The following is a 14,571-nucleotide window of genomic DNA, read 5'->3' as shown; positions in this document are numbered from 1 at the left end:
CACGGACCGTGATATCACACTTGTCAGTGGTAAAGTAACTGGCAGTTTCGATCTAGAAAAAGGTGAGAATTTCACTTCTATGCAATCTTCACGAAATAACTTCCAAACGCTATGCAAGTTAACGTTACACACACACATACACAGAGGGAGAGAGAGAGCGAGAGAGAGTTTAACTGCCTCTAGTTAAAAAATATAAAATGTGTTCCCAACTAAGTCCCAAGTAGTGAACTTAGCCATTTTCAGAATTAAGTGTTTAAGCTATTTGCACAGAATCGGAATATCATAACTTCATAATATAGTGAGTATGTTTGCAAATATTTTGAACAAAACAAATAAAATAAAAGCGATCCATGTGTCATACAGATCTATCGTGGCTGTGTTGTCACATGACAAGCATGACGCGTCGCCATGGAAACATTAAGGCGGTACATTCTAAAATAACGGTCGCCTAAAGAAACTCACGCTGGGGCTCACTCATTTGCGAAAGGGTTTTATTTCTGAAAATGGCTAAGCTCAAGAGGGACTGGGACTATTTCGTGAAGATTGCATAGAAGTTAAATTGTGAAATTCTCACCTTTTTCTAGATCGAAACTGCCAATTAACTTACTGCTGACGAGTGTGATATTATGGTCCTTGAACTCGCCGGTGTTATGAAATGTTCAGTGTCTGAGATATTTGGTGTCATTGAGAATAAAGAACTATATATAAAGACTCGTATTCAGTAACAACTATTTAACTTTTTTTTTCTCCTTAAAAAAGGATTCACATGGAAGTGCATGAGAGCCTACAGTTCATGTGGAGAATCTGTTTGTTTGTAATTAATGTATATGTTACAAATCAGCAGAGTTTGATACTTGCACTTCTGCCTGTTATTTTGTTAGTTTGCAGAAGCTCTTCTAATGGGGGAGACTCATTCTCAAGTTATATATGAGCCACTACTGCACACATACATGAAGACATGGGTAAACCTTCTCAGAATTAACTTTAGTTTTTTATTATCTGATGCAGGGGATGGTGGATGTGTACTTTATCAGTGTAATAGTTAAACATCATATGCAAAAAAAAAAAAAAAAAAAACCTTGTTTGATACAAATTTTGTATTATTAACCAGTTTTAAAGTTTTACTACATTCTGTTCCTGAAATCCACAATTTTGAAATCAAGATAATCAAAGGGTAATCAAATCAAGCACAACCTAATAAAACATGTTTCTTGAATAAAGGGTATTGTAAAAAAAAAAAAAAAAAAAAAAAAAAAGAGCATGGTCTGTGGACAATTCATCTCAAAGTGCACCACCACGATTAGGAATGACACAGATCCCTGTCCATAATTGCAAATTTGGTTACTTCCGTTCACACTTAAACGCCTTCCGTTTACACTGAAATGCCTTCCGTTTATACTGAAAATTCACGCACATCCACATATGAAATCACTCGCATATATACATGTACACATGTTTTTCTCATCTGAACTGTATACGTTAGTAAATGTTATTGTTTATGTATGTGCGAGTGTTTTATAGGTGTATATGCACTGATCAAGTTTATATGTATGTGCGAGTATGTGCAGTTGTGTTTGTATGCAGCGAGTTTATATGTATGTGCGAGTGTTTAATAGGTGTATATGCACGGATCAAGTTTATATGTATGTGCGAGTATGTGCAGTTGTGTTTGTATGCAGCGAGTTTATATGTATGTGCGAGTGTTTAATAGGTGTATATGCATGGATCAAGTTAATATGTATATGTGAGTGTCTGTAGGTGTATGCACGTGTCAAGTTTATATGTATACGCAAGTTATTCACAAGTGTGTATGCATACATTGCTAACATTATATGTATTGGTATCGATTTCATATTAGTGTTCACGTGTATTTTATATATGTATTTTTGAACATTCAGTAGTATGCATGTATATGCGAGTAATTTATAGGTGTATATGCACGTGTTTTATGTATGTATTGATAAGGGAAGTTTGATTTAAATCCTACACGGCGCCTCATACAAGCCTACTCTCGACATGAAGACTCTTCCAACATTCTGATACCTTCCAAGATAACTTGTTTAGACAATATTTTGACGATAAGGCAAATACTATACTGCAACAAAGTTAACAGTGAAAAATTCATTGAGAGTAGAGTGAAATGTTGATTAAAATATAGCTACATTACTGTTCAAAGATTTTTAATCTTAAGTAAGATTCTTTTGTTTTTGAAAAAAATATGTTAACTTATTGTTTTACCTGCCACTGGACAATCACAGATGTTGTGGTTGAAGGTTTGATGTTCAAAATGACAGGCGCTTCATCTGGCACTAAACACAAGAAAAACACATTCAATCAATGAATTGTTCAAACTATCTATCTATCTATCTATCTATCTGTCTGTCTGTCTGTCTGTCTGTCTGTCTGTCTATCTATCTACATATAAGTTTTGGTCAATTAAATTCAATATTGCTTTATTGGCATGACTGTAAATAACATAATATTGCCAAATCAATCAATCAATCAATCAATCAATCAATCAATCAATCTATCTATCTATCTATCTATCTATCTATCTATCTATCTATCTATCTATCTATCTATCTATCTATCTATCTATCTATCTATCTATCTATCTATCTATTTGGTGTTCTATTTGTCTCTTTTGGTCTGTCTATCTTATCTGACAATCGTTTTGTCTGTCTGTCTGTCATTCTACCTGTCTGTCTATCTATCTATTTATCTGTCTATCAGTCTATAAATCTGTCTACCTGCAATTCTATGTTTTCTCATCAAAAAATTATAAAAACAAAACAAAAAAAAATCTCAACAAAAAAATCACCACAGATCCTTTCACAAACATTCAAATCCAAAAAGCACTCTAAAAAATTATAATTCCCTTTGCACAACACACAGAATCTAGTATTACCGTCCTGCAGAGTGGTAACTGGCTCGGTTTCTTTGCTGAAAGCACTGTCTCCCACATCATTTGTGGCCATCATTCTAAATTTGTAAGAGGTGTACGGCTTCAGTCTACAAGAAAAGAGATACAATTTAACACACACACACTAGATCACTCTCACGTTGGACCATAAGTGATGCATTTTTATGCTTCTTTTGAGAAAATCAGAGAAAGAACTTCTTACTATAGGGAACCTATCATAAAAAAATGCATTCATGAATACAGTCAAAATAATACTTCCCAATCCATTGGGTAGACATGTCTGCACAATGTCTTGCTCAAGTTGCCTTGAACAGATACCAGACTCTCAAATAATTATTGAGAATTTCATGTTGATCATGTATATTCATTTATCATTAGTTAATATTTGTCAACTGCACATATTTGTTATTGTTTTTCAAACTTTGAGGGGATGTGGGTAACGGTCACAGGGTTGAGGCTAATGCACAGTATATCAAAGAGGGCCATCGGGGAAACTTTGAGTCTGTGTGTGTGCATGTGTGTGAAGTGGGCAATTAGGGATTTGAGAATCAAGACTGTGAGGGTGCTTGTGTTGTTGTGAGTGTTTGTGTGTGTACAGTATGTGTTTATAATTAGGGTGTTGAAAATGAGGACTGTTAGTGGCATTTCTGTTTTAATAGCTGGAGGCATTTACTCCTCTGAGAATCAAGATGGTTTGAACACAAACATCCTCTTGGTTCAAAACACTCGGTTCATGCAATTATGAGAAATGTGTGCATGACAGTGAGAGAAAGAAAACGAGACAAACTGAAGCAAAGAACTGTACCAACACATACACACAAACTATACAGAACATAAATAGTAGATCAAGCACATATCAATAGGGACCTTTACATTGCCACATAGGTTATAGAAAAATTCAGAATGTAATAATCGTCTCTCTGAAATGAAATGAAGTAGGTAATGAAAGGAAATCAAGTGGTTCAAGTGATACTTTATTAAATATGATGAAATATACGTACCGTTTAAAATGTTTGGGGTCAGTAAGTTTGAGGTAAGTAAAACTTTGTTCAAAATAACTGTTTTTCAAAAAAATGCTGTTCTTTTGAACTTTATATTGATCAAAAAAATCCTGAAAAATGTATGATGGTTTCCAAATACATTTTAAGCGCCACAACTGTTTTCAGCATTAATAATAATACGAAATTTATTTCAACAACAAATCAGCTTACTAGAATGATTTCTGAAGGATCATGTGACACAGAAGACTTGAAAATTCAGTTTTGCCCTGAGAAGATTAATTTAAAATGTAAAATCTGAATATTAAATATTTGAAACTATAACAATATTTCATAATACTTCTGTTTCTGTTTACAGTATTATTGATCAAACAATATATTTGCATATGCATATTTCGATTGTGATAAAACATTTTCGTCAGTTATTTTACCTATGGATCGATGCATTTCTTATAGATTTATGCTCATTCGAAATAGGATACAGATGAGTTATCACTGTAAGGTTACATTTGTTTGAATGCGTTATTGAGAGAGTGATTGCGTGTGTATAAATGTTGTAATACTTGTTTAAATCATGCTTTCAGCTGAAAATATTCGGTATAGTTATATATATATATAAATATATATTTATATATTAAGAAATATAACTTCCCGCTCTTGTCCACATAGCTGTCATAGCCTCCACAGTCTTTCTGATTTGAGTGATACTTATCTATCAAGCTAGCTAAATGTGCTAACATGTGAATTCTTGCTAAATATTTAGTTTTATTATGGGCCGTTTGCATGAATTGCACTCGTGATGGAGCAGCGGTGGAACGCTCCTGGAGCGAGTTAAAACCACAACGCTCTGACTTTTAAAAAATCCGCTCCTCACTGCAGTAAAAATAAAATCAAACTGCTCCACTCTGCGATCCACTCCTACTTTGCTCCGCTCACATTCTCTGGTTGTGGGCAATTTAGTTGTACTGAATGCAGAAATGGTCCCATGGTTCCATTACAAAACAGGTTGAGAAAGATGGTGTTATGGGGAGGCATGTCCTTTAGCTCAATATACCTTTCTCTTTAATGCAAGTGGACATTTAGAGACTTGAACGAAGATGACATCATGAATCAGACAGGTGATGATGAGAAGAGCGAACAGGCAGGGTGAAAGAATATGAGCTGGTGCTGGAGAGCAGAAAACAGGTTAGCGAGCTGGTGGAGCTGAATGGATCTGTGATTAGACATTATGCCACCTGATGGTCAGTCTGATTATGATTGCAGTCTCTCTCTCCCCTCTTACTCTCACTCTGGCTATCTGTCGATTTCACTTTCCTTTTTTATCCTTGATGTCTCATCAGTGTCACTGCATGGCCATAATATAAAATATCCAACATGTTTTGTTTAATTTAATTATTGTAAATAGCATAGCTTTGTTTGCTTCAGTTCAATTGAGGTCGTTTTTCATTTTAACCATTTTCATTCTCACCTTACCTCTTTCACCCAGTAGCAGTAATGTGAGGTGAAGTGATGGTATTAATACCATGGGACTAAATCATTATCATAATTGTGGTATTTATGTGGTAATTCCACTGGGGAGGGGAGGTATTCAAAGCACATCGAGTGGTGACTGGTGTTCCTCAGGGATCAGTTCTTGGACCCCTCCTCTTCTCCATATACACTACATCACTGGGTCCCATCATACAGGCAAATGGGTTTTCCTACTATTGCTATGCTGATGAAACACAGCTCTATCTCTCATTTGAACCAGATGATTCAATGGTAGCTGCACTTGTTATTTCTAGGCTGGACTAATGCAATGCTCTCCTGGCTTGACTTCCATCAAGCACAATCAAACCTCTACAAATGATTCAGAATGCAACGCAACGACTGGTTTTCATCCCAAAAGAGCCCATGTTACACCTAACTTTTTTTCTCCTTGCACTTGTTATTGTTTGTGGCTCGCATCAAATTAAAGATATTGATGCTTGCATAAATAACAGCCACAGGCTCAGCACTCGCCTACTTCCACTCACTACTACGAATATACATTCCCTCCAGAAGTCTGAGATCTGCTAGTGAGTGACGCCTCGTGGTACCATCACAGAGAGGCTCAAAATAATTTTCCAGAACATTCTTGTTCACCATTCCTGGCTGGTGGAACGATCATCCCACCCCTATCCGAAATGTTGAATCCCTGACAATTTTCAAGTGATAGCTGGAAACTAATTTCTTTCATCACTACTTGACTTCACCCTAATAAAAATAATTTCCTCTCCTGTACTTATTTGAACAATGTCTAAAACTAGGTATTACAAGCACTTCATGTGTCTGTTTGCCTTTTTAAGAAGAATCGCTTTATGTATTCCCCAATTGTAAGTCGTGTTGGATAAAAGTGTCTGCAAAATGACTAAATGTCTACGTAAATGTAGTTCAGAAAATAGCATTGCGCATATCCTAATAATTTCAATACATTTCATATTGTACATAAAAACATAAAAGAATAAATAAATAAATACATAAAATAAAAACATAATATTAACATTATAAAAAAAAAAAAAAAAAAAAAAAGCAGTGTTACCACAGTACAACACAGTACATCTCCACAAAAAGGAAATGGTACAACTTTGGAATCTCTAAAAAACTAACTAACACCATGGTATTACCATGGTTTAACAAAAAACAAAACAAAACAATATGTGGCTTATATGGTCCAAAAACATGGCACAACCATCTCAACCATGTCCGAACCATGTTTTTTTTTTTTTGTGCAGCAGAAACGATTTCATTGTTGAATTATAGCTTAAATTATTTCCATGTTGGCATATTCCAAACATACAAAGACCTCAAGTGTAACTTCATCCTGTATATTTTAATGTGTTCTGTCTGTCAGAGCTAAAGCACATTGTGCTATTAATAGTGACTGTTCTTGTACTAGCCGTTGCCGGCACAGGCAGTTATGACTAATCAGAGAGAGATATGTGCACGTGTGTTACCTATCCACCTCCCAAGAGGTGTTATTATGACTGATGGAGGATGTGTGGGTCTTCCACTCGCCGTCCGGGCGCTCTAATGTCTGCAGGGTAAAGTAGCGCACTGGGGAAGAGCCGTCTCCCCCCGCCGTCCAATGAAGTCGAAGCTTATTAGATTCAACCCCTTTCTGAGGCACGGTGAGCCGTCGAGGGGGCTGTGGCCGCTCTGTGGGACATGTGTAATGAGTCACTTCTGGACATATGCATGTTTCACAGACCTGGCTCGTGGCTAATTTTGAGCTGGGGTTAAAACACAGTCAGCTCCGAAGGGCCAGATGATGTTTTAACAGTTTGCTTTATCAGCTGACATTCTACTCATGCGAACTGACTACACGAAACATAAGCTTTTCAGTGAAATTTTTGTAGTAGTCACATCCGATTTTTCAATGTTTATGTCAATTATTCTTCAGTAAAACACTGAACAATTTGATAACAACACAATTGAACATTAACCCTTCAAACATACCTCTTTTTTCTGTTGTAATGACGATGGCCTCCTCCGAGGGTCCCCATCCCTGTTGTGTGCGCGCTGTGATTTGGAACACATACACTGATTCTGGAATCAGTCCTGTTACTGTGAACTGACGTGCGTTGGATCCCACTTCAACCGTGGTGAACTTGTTGGGGTCGTTGATATCCAAACGGTAAGAAATCTGATAACCTGCGGTAACAAAGCCATAACTGGATCAAAACTGCTGGAGTACATTAATGGTGACATTATTTGCAGTGTAAGGGAAGTATATATCTTAGAAACCTCACTTAACTTAAATAAGTCTGTGTAGTAATGCAGCCTAATAATTAAAAATTAATATTCTGATTCTAATAATATTACTTATATAATAATAATAATAAAAATCAATTATAATGGCTTATAATGGCTATATATATATATATATATATTGTGTGTATACATATATAGTTATAAATAGCAAATTACTAAATTATTTTAATTATTATTAACAATAATTATATGAATTATTATTACTATTCTTAATATGAATAGTTTTAATAATTATAATAATAATAATAATAATAATGTTTAATTAACAATAATTGTATTATTATTATAGTATTATTATTCTGTTAATTATAAATATTGTTTATATTAATTATCATGCGTTTATTATGATTAGCAATAATAATAATAATAATTATTATTATTATTATTATTATTATTATTATTATTATACTATTTTGTTTTGTGTTTTTGGAGCTCAATAGCAAACATCCTCACACACGTTCAATGTATGGAGAAGAACAACATTAACATTCCAGCCCAGCCATAACAAAACCACACAACCACATTTCAAATCAGCTTATAACAATCCATCTGGTGTCTACACGGTGTAAACATATGACATATACAACAAGTTCGCAACAGCAGCCTTCCTACAAACGAGTTAATAATCCTCTTCAAACTGCAGACATGGCTCATTTAATTTTAATGCAGATGATAAGACCAAAGTGTCCTGGGAAAGATCTCCATAGTCTGAGAGCATGCTTTAACCTGGAAGCGATGATTACAGCTGAAAGGGTGTTTTTGACATGAGGTGCTGTAGAGATTGGCCGAGGGAGACGTTCTTATCTCTGTCCCATGGGATGCTAGGTGTTAGCATGCTCCATTTGAAAGATTAGCATGGCACTACAGAGCTGAGGCTGGTTTTAATTCAATGTTTTTTTCTTTTTTCCCCCTTTGCCTTGTCTTCTCAGATTCTTATTCACCCTTTCTTTCTTTTTCTCTCTTCCCCTCTCCGAACGCACAGCTCGCTAAGATCCTCCTTTATTAGGAGGCCATTGCTAGCTCATCCCAAAAAGCCCAGAGGGGCCAATGCGAAATCCTTTGTTTTTCCTGCTTGTTCCTGAGCTCTCTCGTGTGATGGTTTATCTTTTCTCTTCTTTTTTTTTCTTCTTTATTTTGCATGTTACGCTAGAGGCAGAAATCAACTTGAACACTTTTTTTCTTCCTTTTCTTTTTCGTTTGAGAGTAGCTTTTGCCCTAGAAATGGAGAGAAGGAGGTAAAAGGACAAACAAGGGCCAGCAATCAACTGTTCAGGCTTTGTATTTTCCCTCATCTATCATAGTAGAGCTGTGACCCATGCCAGGTGGTTCAGTACTCATTTTTTAATGTCTGGGTTGCCGTGGTGAAAGCAGTAAGCCGTGTAATTGGTCGGATCGTAGCCCCCTCGGTCAGACGCATTTTATTTGTGCGCCCTGTTACCACAGCAATCACTGATCCCTAACCACAGAACACATTTCATCGGACATTCAACGCTTTAAAAAAAGGAGAGCAGGAGAAACCATAAAAAAAAAAAAAATATGGTGGTAACACAAATACTATGTTTTTAGGACACTTTCATGGTGGGAATGCCAGTAATTTTCTGTATAGTACATTAAGGTACTATTTATATATCATGGTACATGAATATGGTAACCAAACTGTAGCGTGGTAAATTTTATATTAACATGTTTGTCTTTTTTTGGTGTAAATTAAATACATATACGCTAAGTTTGTAAGATCAATAATACAGTAAAAACAGTAATTATGTTAAACAGTTTTAAATAACTGCTTTGTATTTGAATATATTTTGAAATGTAATTTATTTCTGTGATGCCAAGCTGGATTTTCAGCATCATTACTGCAGTGTTGATTGTCACATGATCCTTCAGAAATAATTTGAATATGCCGATTTGCTGTTCAAGAAATATGTCTTATTAATATCAATGTTGAAAACAGATTCCTGCTTAATATTTTTGTGGAAACTGTTTTGTGGTTTCTTTGACGAATAAAAAGTTCAAAGAACAGCATTTCTTTGAAAGAGATTTTTTGTAACATTAATATCTTGACTGTCATTTTTAATCAACTTAATGCATTCTTGTTAAACCAAAGTATTAATTTCTGTCAATAAACAAAACCTGTGTATATGAGCACATATACAGTACACGATTTCCACACTTTTATTCCTTTTTTGAAGAGAAATATTGAACATTAGTTGAACAGCAAAATATACAGTAGCTAATATTTTCATCTCATCTACAGAAATGAAAATATGTTCTAGTTATGCTAGGTCTTTTTATTGTAAATATATCTATTGTCACTGTAATTGAGATTCTCATTGTTTTTAAAATGTTAAATATGACTGTGATTTCAGAAAAACATATATATCCACATTATACATTTTCAATGACAACACCACTTAAATATCTTGGTAACACTTTACAAAAAGGTGCATTAGTTAACATTAGTTAACTGCTTTGAACTAAGAATGAACAATACTTCAACAGCATTTATTAATCATAGTTCATGTTAACTTCAACATTTACTAATGCGTTATTAAAATCAAAAGTTTTGCTTTAGTTAATGCACTGTGAATTAACCTGAACTAATAATGAACGACTGTATTTTTATTAACTAACATTAACAAAGATTAATAAATACTGTAATAAATGTATTGTTCATTGCTTGTGCATGTTAGTTAATACATTAACATTAACTAATGGAAACTTATTGCAAAGTATTACCAATATCTTTAATGTATTTATCTATTTTTTGTGCCTAGTGCCTTGTATACTAAAAAGATTAGCTTTATTTTAAAGTATTTTACCCAAATCTGAGCCACACAATAAATTCTCTGAAGGTAGACAGTGATCCGACAAAAGCAAGTAGTTGTATGTCATGCTGCCAGTATCTCATTAATACATATCGTTGCGTGCACAGCTACTGCATAAGCCATATCTGTGTTTATTTATTTGTTTTTTAACAAAAGCAACAAAGAGATTATAGGTTTGCAATTTTTTCAAATGTTAAAACACTTTCTCTTTTTCACAGCTTAAAGGATTAGCTCATCATTTATTCATCCAATCAAATTACTCCAAACTATCATTAGTTTATTTCTGTGGAACGTGACATTTTTGAATAATGCACCTTTTTCCATGCAGTTCCAATGTATGGACAGCTTGTGGTGCAAAAAGATGCACGAGCACTAGAAAAGTTTTATAAGAACAGTCCATAAGACTCTACATTATATTACCTCATTTATTCGACTAAAAGAAGAAAGTTTTTTACAGGGTTGACAGGTATAAATAATAACTGAATATTGAGTGAACTAATTATTTAATATGGCTAGACACCTAATAAGTCATTCATACATTGATTTTTAAACATCCAGACCAGCCTGCACATTGGCTCAATCAACGGCATGAGTTTGATGCTGAACTGTGATTTCTGTTTATCTAACCAATGGAAGATGAGGTGTTGTTTGTGGAACTAGTAATTATATTTGTAACTCCATTTAGTGATGCTAGTGCCACTGAAATTACACACTTCATCTTTAGGTCCATATGCAAATCAATGCAAGGGTAAGACAGAGAGAAATCGACAATATGAGAGATAAAGACAGAGCCTGACAGAGAACTAGTGATGAATAAAAGAGGATGATAATGAGTGAGAAAGATATTGACAGAGAGGGAGAGAAAGATAGAGAGCGAGAGAGAGAGAGAGAGAGAGAGAGAGAGAGAGAGAGAAAGAAATATTAAATGCCAAAGCAAAGAGAGACCCCAGAGAGACCTCGATCCACCAATCAATATTCACTAACAGGCTCTTGCTTTCAATACATTACCACTGAAAGTCAATTATGAACTAAAATAAAAGTTGCACCACAATAAAACAACAGTTACGTATCCAGATTACACCAGTGATTTGACACATTTAGCATACAATATAAATATATATATATATATATATATATATATATATATATATATATATACATTGTTTAATATGTCTTCTTCACAACTTTGATCATGATTGAAAAACAGTGCACGAGTCACTCTTATGACGCTTTGTTGTCATTTCAGTAGGTGACAGAAAAGGAAAACATTTTTTTTTCTGATATCAATAAAAAAATCTCAGAAAATGTTCCACAGAAGAAAGAAAGTGACAGAGGTGAGTAAAGGTCTTTCACACTGAGTCCAAAATTTTCGTCCGAAATTTTATCACGTAAAAAAAAAAAAAAAAAATACAACCTCTCATTGTGTTAATCATGTTCACACACTGCCTCTGAAACTTTCGTTTGTCATTTTTTTTTTTGGATCAGGTTCAATTTCCTGCGTTTTCACTTCCGTAGCATGCATTTTGAAAGGAAAGGATGGTGAATACGAAAAGACGGAAAAACGAATGCGAAAATTTGGGACTCAGTGTGCAAAGACCTTAAGAGTTCTAATATCTGAATGAAGTACTCCAAAATTAATTATAATTAAAATTTATTATTTAATTTAATTTAATTTAATTTAATTTAATTTAATTTAATTTAATTTAATTTAATTTAATTTAATTTAATTTAATTTAATTTAATTTAATTTAATTTTGCAGTGTAATGATGATGATCTGATCTAATGGTCTGTTCTTAATCAGTTTATAGGTTTGGTATCTGAAATCCCTCCAAGGTCACTTGATGAATTCTATTTATTCACACTGTACAGTCAGACGTTCAATAATTGCGAGGGTAACCGCGAGACTGCTGTTGAGGAAAATCAACACAGAATAATGAAATACCCCTTGTGAAAGTCACATTATCTGCTTATCCTCACGTATGAAATACATAGATCTGAGAGGATAAAATGAGTGCTGGAACACTGACAGATCTTCTCTGATTGAAGATCTTTGGTTAATATCGCTCAATCCTACTGGGAATGGCTGATCCAATCAGCAGAGAGCTTTGTGTTTGAGTGTGTGTACAAAACAGGCAAAGGCAAGAGATCATCCGAGGTAAAGAGGCATCACATTTATATCACTGTTAAGGGATTATATGATCCATCACGGATGGTCAAGTGTCCATAATCCAGTCATCTATAGCTGTGCATCTGTGTCTTTATGGCCCGTTATGTTATCTTGATAACGGCAAAACTGAGGCGGATTAATCGCAATACACAATTGAAATCACAATAGAGAAAATCTCATGATACACACATGTACAACCTGACTCCAGTGCAATATACGGCATGACCTTGCTTGCAATAATAACATTTCAAACGTCCCAGGGTGCAATGGAAACAAGCAGACCTTCTTTAAGGCCTTAAACTGCATTTTTACTGCAGATGAAGATTACATTTATGAAGCCTTTACAAGGATATGAGTTATAATATCTGTGAATACATAAATACACAGGAGATCATTTTAATAATTAAGCTATAATTTGCTAAATTAAGCTTAAAAAATAATCATTAAAGGTTTGGGGCTAGAACACTTTTATTCAGCGAGGACGCATTAAACTGACTGAAAGTCACATTTATAATGTTACAAAAAAATTATATTAAAATGTAAATTTGTGTACATTAAATAATATTTTTTTCCACCATCCAAAAGATCTTCAACCAAAATATTAGGGAGCAAAACTGTTTTCATCATTGATAATAATAAATGTTTCTTAAAGCATTAAATTAGCATATAAAATTGATTTCTGAGGGATCACATACATAAATAATACATAAAATAATTAGATAAAAATATTAATAATTTTAAGCTATGTACAGTTAATAATAATAATAAATATATATATATATATATAAAATTTATATAAATAAATGCTTTGTTGAGCAAAACTTACTTCAAAAAAAGTAAAATTATTAATAAGGAAAATAAATAACAGATTACTGATTAATTAAAAAAAGGTAAAAATCTATTTAAAAAATGTATAATACAATATTACAATATTATACTAAATGCATTAGTTATTAATTTGTTTAGTAGAAATATTTTCTTTTAGGGTTAGTGTTTTATTATTATAATAAGCTTTATACAATACAACAGATTTCTGCGATATGGCTTCATTTATAGCTTGATAAATGTGTGTGGGGCTGCTTGTGTAGCGTTTCTGTTCTCTTACCCATAATGATGCCGTTTGGCTCGGAGGGAGGTTGCCAGACGACTCTGACAGACGTGAGGCGCACTTCTGGAAACACCAACCTGACAGGTGGACCGGGAACTGGAGAGAAGAGAGGAAGGGAGAGAGAAAGAGGATACACAGTCCAACATGGTATTTAAAACAGATTACTGTAGTCTACGTTCTGATTTCTTCTAATGTAGCACATATTTCAAACACTTCAAAAAATCTGTTTGTGGGGCCAAGCTTTTAACTCGGCCGTGAAAAATGACATTTTAATCTCTTCTCACACACACAAAGTCTCCCTGTAAACTTCTAATTCCTTAAATCCATAAATATAAATATTAGTGTTTGATAATCCCTCATGAAACACATTTAACTCTGCCAGTGGACAATAGGCCAACAGTGCTGGTAATCTACTACTTCTGATATGTGTGTAAAGTGTGAGTCAGTGTGTGTAGAGAATAATCACATAGACATTCCAGTATCTGGTATCCCTGGTATCCCTGTACATTTCCGAATGAATGTTGCTCCATTGAGCCGATTAAGAAAAATGACAGAAAGAGGGCATTTGTCATTCCGCTGGCAAGACTCCACAGTCCACATATGAACACACTCACTCATTTCAAAGGGAAAGATGGCAGCTTACTTTCCCTTGCTGTGGAAATATATTGCATGCATGTGAGTACATATTTCTGGGAGAAACTTTCAGAAGGAAATTTGATTGCTCAGAGGGTTGCTCTTTCAGAGCTCAGGAGAC

General features: G+C 34.2%; 1 protein-coding gene across 1 annotated transcript in view; it reads right to left on the bottom strand.

The window, feature by feature from the left end:
• LOC127994722 (protein sidekick-1-like) overlaps positions 1–14,571 on the bottom strand; it is a 204,277-nt gene that overhangs the window by 17,549 nt on the left and 172,157 nt on the right. Inside the window, exons 28-32 of the mRNA XM_052591829.1 lie at positions 13,815–13,913; positions 7,399–7,593; positions 6,897–7,098; positions 2,909–3,012; positions 2,239–2,309 (exon numbers count right to left, since the gene is read on the bottom strand). Coding sequence (XP_052447789.1) covers positions 2,239–2,309; positions 2,909–3,012; positions 6,897–7,098; positions 7,399–7,593; positions 13,815–13,913 — 671 coding nt within the window. The remainder of the gene's footprint in view (positions 1–2,238; positions 2,310–2,908; positions 3,013–6,896; positions 7,099–7,398; positions 7,594–13,814; positions 13,914–14,571) is intronic.

The sequence above is a fragment of the Carassius gibelio genome, chromosome A1 (assembly GCF_023724105.1).
Source record: "Carassius gibelio isolate Cgi1373 ecotype wild population from Czech Republic chromosome A1, carGib1.2-hapl.c, whole genome shotgun sequence".
NCBI lineage: Eukaryota > Metazoa > Chordata > Actinopteri > Cypriniformes > Cyprinidae > Carassius > Carassius gibelio.
The sequence above is the reverse complement of the archived record's forward strand: the minus strand, read 5'-3'. Positions and strand labels throughout refer to the sequence as shown.